Raw genomic sequence first — 16,357 nt, forward strand, 5'->3', positions numbered from 1 at the left:
AAAAACGTTAGCATTATATCTATATTATCTGACTGTTCTATTGTGTTGCTTATTAGGTGTTTCATTGATATGATGCTGACATCATATATTAACATTATTTAAATACTAGTGGAACCATGCCAGTTTCTTCAACAATGAAACGAGCCCTAGGAAGGATGTCACATAAGCTTTTTGTTTCCCTCTCCCCTCCCATCCGTGTCCCGCGATTCTGTCCTCTACTGTCCATCAATTCTCCTCTGCCCTCCCCTTTCTCCCTCCCTCCCCTCGATGTCCCGCAATTCTCTCCTCCCCTCGATTTGTACCTGAACGTTCTCTGGCTGGCTGGCGCTGGCTTCCGTTCCATTCGTAACATCCCTCCTGACGTCAGCTCGCCTCCAGCGTTCCCTTCCCTCTCACTGTTCCGCCCTCTGACGTCATTACGTCTTGACGCAAGGGCGGGACAGTGAGGGGGAATGGAATGCTGGAGATTGGCTGACGTCAGGAGACGTTACGAACCCAGGCAGCCAGACATGGAACGTTGGAGGTGCAAATTATTATATAGAATTTTTCCATGCTGTCAATTATGGTTTTGTACTGACATATTTCCAAGTTTACCTCATTAAGGGGCCCTTTTACTAAGGAGCACCGAGAAATGGCCTGAGCTGGTGTAGGTGCGTGTACTGGATGCGCGCAGGTCCATTTTTCAGCGCGCCTACAAAAAAAGGCCTTTTTTGTGTGTGGCTGAAAATGGACGTGTGACAAAATTAAAACAAGTGCGCATCCATTTTGAGCCTGAGACCTTACCGCCACCCACTGACTTAGCGGTAAGGTCTCACGCGTTAACTGGGTGGTAACTGTCAGCATGCATACACTGCTGATTACCGCTTGGTTAGTGCCATGCGGTAGAAAATAGAAAATACTTTCTGCCACACGTGTTGGATACGCGTCAAAAATAGAATTACTGTCTGGGACATGTGGTAGCTGGGCGGTAGTTCTAATTTGAACCATGTTGGATGCAGGGGCTTAGCCAGACCTAGGCTGGAGGGGGGGGGGGGCAGAGCCTGAGGTGGGGGGGCCACTGTTTAGCTGCCTAAAAATGTCAGTGTACCTAATTAAAAGACCCCCGCAATTAGCTTATTCCACACCACTGATGATCAGGTCTGCCGTTGATGGATGGCTGAGTATATTCTGCCGTTGGAGGGGTTTCCTCCCCATCAGTATTTCATAAACCTCTAACATGTCCTCTTTTGTCGTGACTTCTCCAAGCTAAAAAGCTCAAACCTGTTTGGACTTTCTTCGGAGAGGAGCTGTTCCACCCCCTTTAACATTTCTTTGTCTATTTCTGAACATTTCCAGTTCTGCTACATATATTTTGAGATGTGGCAACTGAACATAATACTCAATCAACCTAGAAGTGCGCCACGGATTGATACAGAGGCATGATGACGGTCTCTCCTTAGTTCTTTTCTTCTCCAATAAATTCTAATATGCCTTTTTGGCCACCACTCAGTATCAGTATCACTGAGCGGACAATTTCAGGGGCCCTTTTACAGGACAACAAGCAGGGCTGCCGAGAGACTAGGCTGGACCCGGGGTAAGGCCTCCCCGCCTCTGCCGCCCCCCCCCCTCGTCGTTCCCCCTGTCGTTCCTCCCGCCGCTGCAGTCCCCGGTCTCACCTGCCTGCCTCCACAGCTCCGGGCCCCCTGCATTCAAAGCGGCAGTCGCAGATCGCATCTCTTCTGGCCTTCCCTCCCTGTTTCCTGTCCTTGTCTGATGCAACTTCCGGTTTCCGCGAGGGCGGGACACTGGGAGGGAAGGCCCGAAGGGAGGCGATCTGTGACTGCCGCTTCGAATGCAGGGGGCCCGGAGCCGAGGAGGCAGGCAGGTGAGACAGGGACTGCAGCACCGGCAGCCTGACCCCGGCGCTGGGCCCGGGGAATTCTGTCCCCCCTGCTCCCCCCTCTCCGTGGCCCTGACAACAAGGACGTCAGCAGTAGTTCCAGGGCAAGTGCACACCATTTCCGGAGGGAGAAAAAAAACCCCAGGAAATGGTTAGCACGACGGTAACCCGGCACTAATCAGGCATCGTCGTGCACTGCCTGGTTACCACAGAAGCCCTTACCGCCACCGTAAGGGCTCCCCACCTCATGGCCACACGGTTAAGGCTTTTCTTACCGCACAGCCATTTTGTTTTGGGGACTTTTTAGCCGCTGCAGTAAAAAGGGCCCTGGCACACGGGAGAAACGGTCCCCGCCGCAGGGCCCCTTTTCCCTGGTAAAAGGACCCCTCAATAAATTGCCCACAATGACACCAACATTCATTTCTTGAGGGTTTACTCCTAAATCAGAACTCCATATTTGTGTGCATACAGCTAGAATTCTTGTTCCCTATGTGCATCACTTTGCACCTGTCCACATTAAATTTCATTCAGACCAGTGACTGAGGCGCAATCAGTGTTTCAGATCTCAGTACTATTTACAAGACTGAACCCCTTGGACGTTGACCTCCTATTTAAGGGCACCAGCACTCCTCACCTTGTTCCCCAAGAACTGGCTTGGCAAAGTCCAGAAGGAGTCATGGCTGAGGAACCTCCGGGAAAGATCCACCAGTTGGAACTCCTGCACGCTGGGATTAATTTGTAGCTGGTTGGAGGAGAGGGGAAAGGGGCCCAGGTAAGATGGCATGGAGACATTCACACCTAGCAGGGAACAGCAGAGCAAGGTACAATCGTCACACAGATATTTAAAACAGTAGATATTCAGCCTGTGGTAGTCGGTGTTTTTCTTAACACTGACTACCCCGGGTTGAATTAAGACTCCGTATTCAATGCCGAGTCATATCCAGGCAATGGCATTCAGGTCTGGGCGATTGTCAGAGTTAATACTAACACTGAGGAACACTAGTTAACGCTAAGCCAGACGACTTGCTTAATTATTTAAATGCAGGGGGCCTGGAGCAGGAGAATGTAGTGGCAGCAGCTGGCCTTACGGAGTTTAAGGGGGGTTTGGACAAATTCCTGAAGGAAAAGTCCATTGAACATTATTAAATTATTTTTTTGGGGGGGGGGGGGAGTGGGGGTGCCGGGTTCTTGAAGACTAGATTGGACACTGTCGGAGACAGGATGCTGGGCTTGATGGACCCTTGGCCTTTTCCCAGTATGGTGGTGCTTATGTGCTTATGTGAGAAAGATCCCTCAGAAACCATTCAGATAAAAAATCCAAAGTTGTAACTGGCACTGACTTTAAACCGTTGTTTAATTTCTATCATCGGGGTCAAAACTCCTTATTTTCTGTGATTTATAAAACCAATATTTACTGTGCATCAAAAAACCCTCTCTCTGTGCACAAATGATATGGATGACCAAAAAGCGTCAAACAGTGACGATCCTAGGTCGGCTGCCACCCCGGGGCGGATCGTCGATGCGCACCTCCCCCCCCCCCCGGGTGCAGTACGACACCCCTCTCCCCAGCGCAATGGCACCCCCCTGGTGCATCAACCCCCCTCCTACCCGTGCATTCTTAGCTGCTGGGAGCAGCTGCACGGTTCTCGGCTCCGTTGGTTCCCTGCTCCCTCTGCCCTGGAACAGGAAGCATCTGCCCCGGAACAGGAAGCAACCTGTTCCGGGGGAGAGGGCGCAGGGAACCAACGGAGCCGACAGGTGTGCGGCTGCTCTCTGCACCCCTCCAGCAGCGTGCACCCGGGGCGGACCGCCCCCTACCACCCTGCCCTTGGTACGCCGCTGGCGCCAAAGCAATAAAACAACAGCCCTTAACTTAACGTTCAATGGAGTTTTGACCCCGATGATAGAAACTAAACAACGCCTTAAAGTCAACGCCGGTTACAACTTTGGATTTTTTTATCTGAATGCGTTCTGAGGGATCTTTCTCCTTTAAATAATTAAGCAAGTCGTCTGGTTTAGCATTAACTAGTGTTCCTCGGTGTTAGTATTGATTTACCATATTTTCATACTAGTATTTACTGCACGCTTGAATTTTTGCGATTGTCAGGGTTACTCAGTGCCAGCACTCATATAAACATCCAGCCACAGTTAAAACAGCTATTTGTTACGGTTCTGCATAGCTGGATAGCTACCCGGGTGTCGGCACTCAATATCCATGGATTGTGGATAACCTCTGGGTCTCAAGAAGCTCCTCTTCTGCTTACAATGGCAATAAGAGGGGTAGGACTTCTTCATCACGGGCAAAAAAAACCTCCTGGTTAAATTCGCTTGCCTTATTCTTGCCAAATTTGAACAACAGCTATTTCAAAAAGTACTTAGCTTAAACAAGCTTAAACAGTAAACCGAGAAGGCAATCGCCAACCCGGTTTTTAATCAATTACAATATATTGTGGTAAACAGAGAGTGTAGAAGAACAAGTTAAGATGATTTTGGGTAGTTTTGACAGCTTTTGGTAAAGCATTCCATAATTGGGTGCTGATAAAGGAAAATGAAATATGTTTACAAAACTTTAAAAATTGTGAAGTAAAATGGAACCCATTCTAAAATAGAGCAAGATTTTGTCAGTACATATTTACAAAATCAAAATTCATCTCTTAAGAACCTCTCATGTACAGGCTGGGGTAAAGCTTTCTAAGTAATACACTCATATGGCTCACCAAGGGGTGGACAAAGGGGTGAGCCCCTTTGACTCGCCCCTCCAGCAGGGATCCACCATTGCACCGCACACCTCTGTTTCAAGCTCAGAGACATGTGCATCCTTTTACACAGCAGGTTAAACAATTCATTACACTGCATGAATAAGGCTCTTTTGTGTTAGAAAATTTTCCCTACAGGGTTTTCTGTGTTGCCTTTGTTCCATTTTCTAGGTCTAGCACATTTTAGTGCTTCAGATTTTCCAGAGCGAACCTCCCTGATAAGCCTTTAGGCTTTAATCTTGCTTTTCTCTAACAATAATAAACTATTTCCTGGTGAAATAAGCCAGCTTTAATTCATTCTGCTATGTTTCTGGGTTTTTGGTTTTGTTTTCCTGTGCCTGAAACTCACCAGTCCCGATTCAATCTATGCTTCATAAGTAGTAGAAGACCACTGAAGGGTGTGGACTTTGGTGTTGTACAGCAGGGCTTCCTAAATCTTTTCTGGTGACCCCACAGCCAGTGAGGTTTTCAGGTTACCCACAATGAGTGTTTAGCAGATAAACTTGCAAATACTGGGCCTCTAGTGTAAGCAGTATTATCTCAGGCATATTAAGGATGTTGTGAAAACCTACCTGGTTGTGGAGGGCTCAGAACATACACCCTATTTCTTCCCCAGTGAGAGTGAGAAATGAGCATTGACAACTGTTAAACTATTTTGTATGTGTTGAATTATTTATTTATTTGTTGCATTTGTATCCCACATTGAGCCTGCAAACGTGTGAGAAAATGTGAGGTATAAATGTGACAAAATAAATAAATAAATAAAATAAATAAATATTGTTATGCTTGTAAACTACAAGAGAACCAGGGTATAGATCTAAAATATGAAAATAATAGATGAAATGTAGCATGGTCCCCCCCCCCTCCCCTTTGGCCTGCTTACCTTTGAAGTCATCGGGTACATCAAAACGAAGATGGATTTGATTTCTATAGCGTCCAGTGTTCTGGCAAACCTTGCTCACACCAAAGCAGAAGCATGGGATGCATCGGGCAGTGCCCTCGATGTGAAAGTGCCCTGCAGGACAGGGACCTGGTGCATAAGGAAGAAGGGAGAGATGGACGTCAGGGGACGAGTTGTAGGGACATAGAAATAATCTTTTGATTTTGCATTGATTTATTTTTCATTTGACCATGTGATATTTTGTACGAAATTAATTATTTGTGATATGTTGTATGTTATTTTAGATTGTAAACCGCGTTGATGCTTTTGAAAGGCGGTATAGCAAATGTTTCAATAAACAAAGTCAGACAGCACATGTAGGGCAGAAGATATTGCAGTGTTGCCCGTAAAGAATGTGACCTCTGTGGATTTGACATTTCAGCTTCAAAGCCAGGAAATGGTTAGAATGTAAAGCAATAACACACGAGACCCACCAGTTTCCCAAGTTCAGAAAGTCCCTTAACCTCATCCGGTATTCAATCTCTTTCTTATGACTAAGCTCTTCTGGGCAAGGCTCTCCCTTTGATCACCAATGCAACTGTAGACTTCTTTGTACACTGACCAGTCTTTATAACAGCCGAGATTCACAGCAATTATCATTGCGAGATTATTTTAACTATTTGCTCTGGATAGAGTCTCTCTCTTGAGCAGCACAAACTTGGCCTTCAAACTCCTGTTTAGAATTCGATTCTGATGCTCCTGGACTCGCCCCACTGAAGAAGCAGAGCACTGGATTTAAATTTCAACAGAACCAACGTGCTCCTGTTCTGAGGATAGGGTAGGGCGAGGAGAGGATTCAGGGATTTGTCTTTTACTGCTAATGATTCTTGGCCTGTTGGATGTACTACCGCTTATCTTCAATAAAGTTTGTTGGAAATGGAGGGGGGGGGGGGGGCGGGGACGTCAGACTCACAGAAACAGAACGAAGCCTTGCAGATCAGCCAGCAGGACGTCAGACTCAGAAACAGAACGAAGGAAGAAAAGGACCTCGGCTGGCAGGGGTTGGGGTCCCCCGCCAGCAAAGGTAGGTGACGGAGGAGGGGTCGAGAGGGTCATCGGCAGGGGGGTCCAGGGCCAAATCTACGGGGGGCCCAGGCCCCCGTGTAGCTACGCCACTGCTTTTTACCGCAGCTTAGTAAAAGGGCCTCTTAATTTCCAACAGTATGGTCACTATTGCAAAGCCCATCCCCAACCCTAACCCTGTCCTTGGGAACACCCTGTCAAATAGCTGTACACGGGTAAGTTTATCCACATATATGGGAGGGACAGGACATTTTTTTTTTAACAGTCCATTTCTACATATAACACAGTAACATAGTAAGTGACGGCAGAAAAAGACCTGAACGGTCCATCCAGTCTGCCCAACAGTCACATTCATTATCAATTTAAGATTAAATCAACAATGAACATGATATTATATACTTGATCATGGTCTTTCTTTGGTGTTTCTGGGACATAGACCGTAGAAGTCCGCCTGGCTCTGTCCTTATGTTCCAACACATAAAGCTTTCCTTTCAACCATGGAAACTCCTTTGGAAATCACATTCCCTGCCCTTAGCATGACTGAAAGCTACCCCACTGGAAATTGGAGGGCTGGCGTTTTAACTGGAGAAGGAGGACTGGAGGACTGCTGGGAAGAGAGAGAGAGCTGCCAGATGTACCTCTGCTTGGTTTCAGGACTAGGACCCCATCTGGAATTCCAAAGATCATGCCCTTAGCATTGATGGCTTCACAGGTATAGGCTCCTTGGTCTGCTTCCTTCACATCTCGGATTATTAGGGTTCCATGACCACCCTCGCTTGTCATCGAGACCCTAAGGGGAGGAGAAGAATGGGAACACAAGTCAACACATCACAAAATCCTCCAAAGTAAGGTCCCAACCTGGGGCATAGCCAGACTTCGGCAGGAGGGGGGTCCAGAGCCCATGGTGAGGGGGCACATTTTAGCCCCCCCCCCCCCCCCCCGGTGCTGCCGACCCCCCCCATGACCCTCTCCCGTCCCTTTCAACCACCCCCCCTCCCACCGCCGCCAAGCCTCCCCTGCCAGCCGAAGTCCCCTTCAGCGCCAGTCTCCAAGTCTGGCGCGTTCGATGATCTGGATTCTGTTTCTGTGAGTCCTGACAACATCCTGTACGTAGAACGTGCAGGACGTCAGGACTCACAGAAACAGAATCCAGATCAGCAATGCGCCGGACTTGGAGACTGGTGCTGAAGAGGACCGGCTGGTGGGGGTTGGGTACCCCCGCCAGCAAAAGTACATGACGGCGGGGTCGAATGTGGCGGGGGTAGGTCAGCAGCGGGAGGGGGGGTTGAAAGCAGGGGGGCCAGGGCTAAATTTGCAGGGACCCACGCTCCTGTGGCCCCACCTAGCTACGCCCCTGGTCCCAACTACAGTTCTTCAATGTGAAATTACTGATCATGTAAAAGACAGATTACTAAAATAAACTCATCCTGGGTTCCTGTAGTTGGACCATTAAGGGGAAAGACCTTCTCGGAAGTCTCTGAATTTACTGGCACAGCCTGGATCTCTAGCAAGAGGGGTTTAATAGTACATCAGAAGACAAATCGTATCTGGGATCCTACTCAGCTGTCCATCTTTTTAGGTCTGACAAGCTGGAACTGTCACCTTATACTGAAATACAGAAAATGACATCATTCCCTCTGCCCAATTTCAGTCCTAGTGCAATGCTGAAAGACCCTAGTTAAGCTCTGGTTCTCCCTTCACTTCCTTATAAGCAGAGATCCTCAATGCTCACCCCATATTTTTTTTTAATTCCATAACCTCTGTATCTACCATTTCCACTGGGAGGCCACTCCATGCATGCACTGTCTTTTTTGTTAAAGAAATAGTTTCAGACGTGGCTCTCAAATCTGCCCCCTTGTATCACATCATCTGCAATAGCTATCGAAAAGCCCAGCAGTGAAAACACAAGTCCGCTGCATCTCCTAATGTTTTTCCTAGCTTTTTTCCTCTTGCAAAATGATTCTTGAAAAAAAATTTTTTTTTTTTAACTTTTTTTCCAGAACTATTTCCTCTGCCTCTTTTTTTCCCCCCAGAAGGCTCTGGTCTTGATGGCGTTGATATTATCTTAGTCTATGTTGAACTGGACAAAACTTGGAGGTCCACTAAACACAGCCATCCCTTATTATGCTCCCTTCATCCCTGAGTGGGTCACTAACCCTCCCCCTTGGTGGCTGGGCAAAGAAACCACGATTAGCGTTTTCCACAGCAAGAATTTTATTTGTAAGAATGCGCTTTTAATTCAGTTTAATTTGTTCACTTTTAAAAGCTCAAGTTTGAAGAGTTGAGGGGAGGGAGATTGCTGCTTCTTTAAATTACTGAAGTGAAGAAAAAGATCAACCCAAACTCCAGATTAATTCCCATAAGCACACCACAGTGTGAGTAATGCAAATTCCTTTACCTGTTACTGGTGGGAATGTGACCCCAGTTCAGTCTCCAGGTGATGATAGGGGTAGGAACGCCAATGGCAACGCATGTAAAGCGGACCGTTTCACCACGGGACGCCACCACGGCCTCTTCGGGAGGTGTGATCACTTGAGGAGGACCTGTGTGAGACCAAACACTCTGACTGTACAAGGGGAACAGTTTACCATCCCTACCTCATCCGTCTAAGCTCACCCTGCATCCACTAAAGGCTGCAACCTGACAGCAGGTACAGGCCAAAAGATGTGGCTGAGCTACTAAGTGGTAACTTTAAAACAAACCGGAGAAAATATTTCTTCAGTCAATGTGTAATTGAACTCTTGAAATTTGTAGCTAGAGAATGTGGTAAAAGCAGTTAGTCTAGAAGGGTTCAAAAAAAGGTTTGGATAATTTCCTGAAAGAAAAGCCCATAAGCCATTATTAAGATGGACTTGGGAAAATCCACTGCTTATTTCTAGGATAAGCAGCACAAAATCTGTTTTAATTTAGTCTTTGTCGCCCTTCTCTGTATCTTTTCTAATACTACAAACAGATAGGTGGTCAATTTTTAGTAATATTTGGGCACAATGTTTTTTGACTTTATAGGCCCGATATTCAGCTGGCGGTGATCAGCATTTTGCTGACCGCTGCCAGCGTTAAACCTGTAAATCCAAAGCTAGGCCGTCTCCAGGCACCGGCATTTCAAATCCGGGTTTGCAGAGCCATCTAATAATACCCAAAAATACTAGGACTAGGGTGCTTGCAATGAAGCTAGAAAGTAGCAAATTTAAAATGAATCAGAGAAAATATTTCTTCACTCAATGTGTAATTAAACTCTGGAATTCATTGCCAGAGAATGTAGTAAAAGTGGATAGCTTAGCGGGGTTTAAAAAAAGGTTTGGATGGCTTTCTAAAGGAAAAGTCCATAGACCATTATTAAAATGGTGTGGAGGAGTAGCCTAGTAGTTAGAGCACCCATTTTGACATCCAGAGGTGGCCAGTTCAAATCCCACTGCTGCTCCTTGTGATCTTGGGCAAGTCACTTAACCCTCCATTGCCTCAGGTACAAACTTAGATTGTCAGCCCTCCTGGGACAGAGAAATATCCAGAGTACCTGAATGTAACTCACCTTGAGCTACAGTGTGAGCAAAATCTAAATAAATAAAATGGACTTGGGGAAAATCCATTGCTTATTTCTAGAATAAGCAGCATAAAATGTATTGTACTGTTTTTGGATCTTGCCAGGTACTTGTGACCTGGATTGGCCACTGTTGGAAATAGGATGCTGGGCATGATGGACCTTCGCTATGTCCCAGTATGGCCATACTTATGTACTTATTCAGCACTTACATGCCAAACAGAGAGGGTAACCAGTATACATAGAAAGTACACAAACAAAAAAAAGAAGCAACACTGGGCCTTGAAGACTGAGCCAACAGGAGTATTTTATTGATAAATGACCCGACACAGGGAGGGAAGGCCAGAAGAGAGGCGATCTGCGACTGCCGCTTTGAATGAAGGGGGCTCGGAGCCGAGGAGTCAGGCAGGTGAGACTGTGGACTGCAGCACCGGCGGCCTGACCCCGGCGCCGGGCCCCCCTTGGAGGAATTTTGCCCCCCCCCTCTCGGCGGCCCTCCTTACCTCATGTCTCTACCCCCCTCCAGGAACACTAACTTACGGTCTGTGTAAAAATATGCACAATACCGTCACTGCAGACACTTTTACCCATGTCTATTTCTAGCACATCTCTTCTTACAAAAGCCATTTCCCTCATGGAAAACAATTTATATCATCACCCAAAGTGACCTGCCCGAGAGCACAAGAAATATCAGTGTGGGGGGGGGGGGGGGGGGGGAGTGAATTGAAATTGAGTGGAGGAGTGGCCTCGTGGTTAGGGTGGTGGACTTTGGTCCTGGGGAACTGAGGAACTGAGTTGGATTCCCACTTCAGGCAGCTCCTTGTGACTCTGGGCAAGTCACTTAACCCTCCATTGCCCCATGTAAGCCGCATTGAGCCTGCCATGAGTGGGAAAGCGCAGGGTACAAATGTAACAAAAATAAAATAGATACTATTGGAGATTCTACATGGAATGTTGCTACTATGGGAGATTCTACATGGAATGTTGCTATTCCACTAGCAACATTCCATGTAGAAGGCTGCGCAGGCTTCTGTTTCTGTGAGTCTGACGTCCTGCACGTACGTGCAGGACGTCAGACTCACAGAAGCAGAAGCCTGCGCGGCCACATTGGTGATCTGCAAGGGCCAACTTCTACATGGAATGTTGGAACATTCCATGTAGAATCTCAAATAGTAGCAACAGTGGAGGAGTGGCCTAGTGGTTAGGGTGGTGGACTTTGGTCCTGAGGAACTGAGTTCGATTCCCACTTCAGGCACAGGCAGCTCCATGTGACTCTGGGCAAGTCACTTAACTCTCCATTGCCCCATGTAAGCCGCATTGAGCCTGCCATGAGTGGGAAAGCGCAGGGTACAAATGTAACAAAAAAACAAACAAACCCTGGGTTTCCAGGTTCTCAGTCCAGTTGCTATCCACTAGGCCATTTCTTGTCCACTAAAAGTGGCTAAGTTTACAGCGAGCAGAACCCCAAAAGATTCATTTTCCTCTTTCTCCAGCAGTTTCCAAGAGCAAGCGCAACTCAGGGGAGGATGTAAAGGGGGGGGGGGGGGGGAAACAGAAGAAAACCCAACTCTATTCAATATATGCATGCAAGCTCCAGCTAACAGACACCTTTGTTTAGTGTAACTCTGGTGTCTGACTGTCTCCCCCCCCCCCCCCCCCCCCCACAGATGGCAAAAGCTTGATTCCACAGTGTAACTTTGGTGTCCGACTCTTCCTACCACCCCACCCCCATCCCCGGCCGGCAGACAGCTGGATTCCACAGTGTAACTCTGGTGTCTCACTTGGGTTTCTGAGGACCTCTCTTGAGATCAGCTGCAAGTGTGAATGGCTACAGCTCAGACCTATTTTGGGTGGCATCTCACTGTCTCCCCTCTCAGGACATGGCGCTAACCCACAATAGTTACATAACATCTGAGCAAGCTGCCAAGGTTAAAAACTTTTATTCCAAACATCACTATATCACTCATCAACTTGGCTTAACTACCAGAGACACAGCTGGGTTATCCCTGCTAAACAGAGTAGCAAAAGGGACAGAGGCTACCGACACCTTACAGACCAACCAATTTACCCAGACATCAACTTTCGAGGGCAAAGTGAAGTCCTGTTCAGGAAAATTCAATGCCACAATAAATAGTACCATTTTCCTTCAGTTCTTGCTTTAATTAAAGTCACAGATTTATTTCATTTTAGTCGCCTACTGAATAAACGTACTTAACGTTTAGAGTACTCAGCCAGAACGTACTTAACTCTTCACTTCCCAAGTTGTAAAAGCCTGAAGCGTAAATCGACATACGCGTCAAGTTTCTCTTACATATGCACACAGCTCTGGAATTCTCTACCAAAACGCCTGAATCTATGACTAATCATCTAGAATTCCGAAAAAAAAAAACCTAAAAACTCACCTGTTCAAGAAGGCATACCCTACAGTATTCGACATAAACACCAAATAATGAAATATGGCATTTTAATCAGGAAACGGACAGTTTTCAACACCGATGCATGATCACACCCTAACATTTTGTCTGAATCACCCCAACCTACTTACCGATACTTCTTTACTGTATTTGTCACTGTAATAGTACCCCTATACTGTATTTGTTCACACCGGAGTCTGTAACCACCTCTCCGGAACTATGCAAGCCACTTTGAGCCTACTACTAAGTGGGAAAAGGTGGGTATTATTAGGAAAGGTATGGAGAACAGATGTGAGGATGTTATAATGCCGTCGTATCGCTCCATGGTGCGACTGCACCTTGAGTATTGTGTTCAATTCTGGTCGTCGCATCTCAAGAAAGATATAGTAGAACTGGAAAAGGTGCAGCGAAGGGCGACTAAAATGATAGCGGGGATGGGACGACTTCCCTATGAAGAAAGACTAAGGAGGCTAGGGCTTTTCAGCTTGGAGAAGAGACGGCTGAGGGGAGACATGATAGAGGTATATAAAATAATGAGTGGAGTGGAACAGGTGGATGTGAAGCGTCTGTTCACGCTTTCCAAAAATACTAGGACTAGGGGGCATGCGATGAAACTATAGTGTAGTAAATTTAAAACAAATCGGAGAAAATGTTTCTTCACCCAACGCATAATTAAACTCTGGAATTCGTTGCTGGAGAATGTAGTGAAGGTGGTTAGCTTGGTAGAGTTTAAAAAGGGGTTGGACGGTTTCCTAAAGGACAAGTCCATAAACCACTACTAAATGGACTGGGGAAAAATCCACAATTTCAGGAATAACTTGTATAAAATGTTTGTATGTTTGGGTAGCTTGTCAGGTGCCCTTGGCCTGGATTGGCTGCTGTCAGGGACAGGATACTGGGCTCGATGGACCTTTGGTCTTTTCCCAGTATGGCATGACTTATGTACTTATGGATACAAACGTAACAAATAAATAAATAAAAGCTATTACAGTAGCTTGTTTAGTGGTTGTTGATTTGCTGAGAAATATTTCTAAACCTGCTAAACTAAGTAATCTCCCTCTAAACCAATGCCGCAGCCCACGGAAATCAGTGCCCTGTGTTCTGTCCTCTCTAAGCTGGTCCCTCTAAAACACAATACAAGGTGTCTACTATATGAAAATAATGGCTTGGAGAGCCCTGATTAATCTACAACCCTACAATATCTTAGCTGATCCCATGTGTGAATACACCACCCCATACGTCCTACTTTCAGCAAGGTCTTCTAGACGGGAAAACAGCACATAAATCCCCACCGCTACTCCTTCGCATAATCCGTGTATGCAGTTACACTGTTTTGTGTGGGTACAAAATTCAGTGGTAGCCTTACGAGGCTTCTACCAAGGACACAGAAGATTAGCTGGTCTTCAGAGCAGGCTAGTGTAACTTGAGAAGCTGCTTCTAAGTTTCAGGATGGAAAAAATGTCACATCAACACAACGTGATAATGCCGGGCCCATCACCACAGCTGATGGCGAGGGAAAATTCTCTCCAAAAATGAGCATGCACTGCTGGGGAAGGGTACATACAACAGGCTTTTAAACAGACACACATTTAGACAAACATTTCCAGACTGAGCGGGACATCGTCATCCCTACAGTCCACATTTGGGGCAGTTCTGGGCAGTATTAAAAGTGACTTTGACCACATCCGCATTTTCACACACCCTAGGGCTGCTATTCGGGTTCTCCCTCAATTGGTGATGGAGGCTTGGCTCTGGGAATGTTACTTTCGAGCGGCACATCGAGCTTATTTCTCACAGGTACAATTTCATGCTCATGGAGAACGGTCAACTCTCCATATTAAATGCAGTGGAACTGCTGGTACCATGGGCTATTATTTTTGGTTCTGCCCCAGAATTCAACGGTTTTGGTCAGCTGTTGTTCAGTACATGGGTCTCTGGTCTGGGTGGGGCTGCTCTTAGTTCGGTGGAGCAATTGCTTTTGGATGTACAAGGGGCTTATAGGGTTGGGACTACGGGGCAAATCCTTTTGATTCGTAAATTGAGCCTCATTGCCCGCAAGTGTATTCTACAATATTGGATCTCAGCGGAAGCTCCTTCGGTGTGGCATTGGCAGAATCAAATGCTGGCCACCTGGGAGGAGAGGGCGACACGCGGCTCCCTGAAGAAGAAAAAATTGTTTCTTTCGGTGTGGACTGCTTATTTACATACCTTGAGTACTAGGCAGTGGTGTGCTGGAGCGGGCTCTCATGGGCTCGCGAGAGCCGTTTGTTAAGTTTTTAAGAATTTTGGGAGCCGGTTGTTAAAGTAGGCCTTCCCATGGCTATTCTATCAACTGACTCCCAAAATGTAGGCTTGGGCCCCCTCCTGAATTCTCTTTTACTTTGCTGGCAGTGATGCTGGCCCCACCAGCCAAGTAAATAGACTGCTGCTGTTCCCTGCTCCTTGTTTCTGACTCTGAGCATCAGGCTGGGACTTTTCATGCAAGCGCAAGAAGGTTCCATCATGCTGCTCAGAGCCAGAAACAAGCAGCAGAGAATGGTGGCAGTCCATTTATTGGCTGATGGGGCTCGGCAAAGCTATGCCTAGCGCGCCCACACAAGGAAGGGGAGAGAGCGGCATGTATTCCCTCCTTCCCCCAAATTTCAGGGTTGGCTATGTCCGGACAGACAGCCCGTTGTTAAAAATTTACCAGCACACCCCTGGTCCTAGGGGACGTAGCTTTTTGTTGAATTTTTTTTGTTAACTATGGGCACAGTGTGGGGGATAGTGTTGGATATTGTGTTTGGGTGGGGAAGGGAGGGGGAGAAAAGGCAGGGTAGTGTTTTAAAACGCCTTCCTCCAGGGGATCTGAGGTTCCCAGAATGAAGGCCGCAGACCCTGGAGTTTTTCTTTTTCTGATTTGGTATTTAAGATTGTGGGGTGGGGGTTGTTCAGGGAAGGAAAACTTTGGTGGCTGGTTCTGTTACGCTGGGGCTTCTTTATTTGAAATATTTTTCTCTGGCTTTTATGGCTGATGTATTTGCCCCGTGCTTCTTGTTTTGCACCGTCATCAATAAAAATTGTTAAAACGTTCACAACTTACTGCAGCCCACTTCGTCTGTGCGGTCTGGGCAGTCGGCCTCGTCGTCGCAGTGGTAGCTTGCAGGGATGCAGGTGCGAGATGTCACACAGATGAACTGGTCAGGGGCACAGGTATCACCAGGGCTCTTGGTGGCTGAGGAGAAAAAGCAGAGACTTGTATTACAGAGTAAGGGAGAGAGTTAATTGCCACCGCATTCAGAGTTCCGAATACAAAGATACACCTTCAAGGGAGAATGAAATTAGGGAATTGCTTTCTTCCCCTCTCTTCTGGGTGGGGGAACCTTCCTCTTCCATGAGGAAAATGTAAACCGCTGTTACGTTTCATAAAACCTGCCACCCTGTGTATAAGGAATGGGGACCATGTATAAAGTGGTCCGTACTCTTCATATCTGCCTCCTTTCCAGCATCCAGTCCACTCCTGGCTTTTGTGGTTATCACGCACATTCCTTAATCTACACTATCCTAACTGTAAAGGGCTAAAATATAAATCCACACACGCGACCAGTTTCTCATACATCCGCATGCAGCAATGGAACGCACTACCGAAGGCCATAAAAACAACGCAAGACCTAACCATCTTCCGAAGACTACTGAAAACAGATCTTTTCAAGAAGGCATACCATCAACATCCATCTTAAATACTAAACAATAACACTATACACGATCTACACAAAACCGAAATCTTACCACATGACTGATTAACCTCTTTACTATTAACGATCAAGC

General features: G+C 46.7%; 1 protein-coding gene across 1 annotated transcript in view; it reads right to left on the bottom strand.

Annotated features, from left to right (window-relative positions):
• The window catches only part of HSPG2 (heparan sulfate proteoglycan 2), a 428,317-nt gene that overhangs the window by 212,164 nt on the left and 199,796 nt on the right, over positions 1-16,357 (bottom strand). The window contains 5 exon segments of the mRNA XM_030222172.1: positions 2,514-2,677; positions 5,519-5,665; positions 7,237-7,388; positions 8,997-9,141; positions 15,633-15,764. Of these exon segments, the coding sequence (XP_030078032.1) occupies positions 2,514-2,677; positions 5,519-5,665; positions 7,237-7,388; positions 8,997-9,141; positions 15,633-15,764 (740 nt within the window).

The sequence above is a fragment of the Microcaecilia unicolor genome, chromosome 13 (assembly GCF_901765095.1).
Source record: "Microcaecilia unicolor chromosome 13, aMicUni1.1, whole genome shotgun sequence".
Classification (NCBI taxonomy): domain Eukaryota; kingdom Metazoa; phylum Chordata; class Amphibia; order Gymnophiona; family Siphonopidae; genus Microcaecilia; species Microcaecilia unicolor.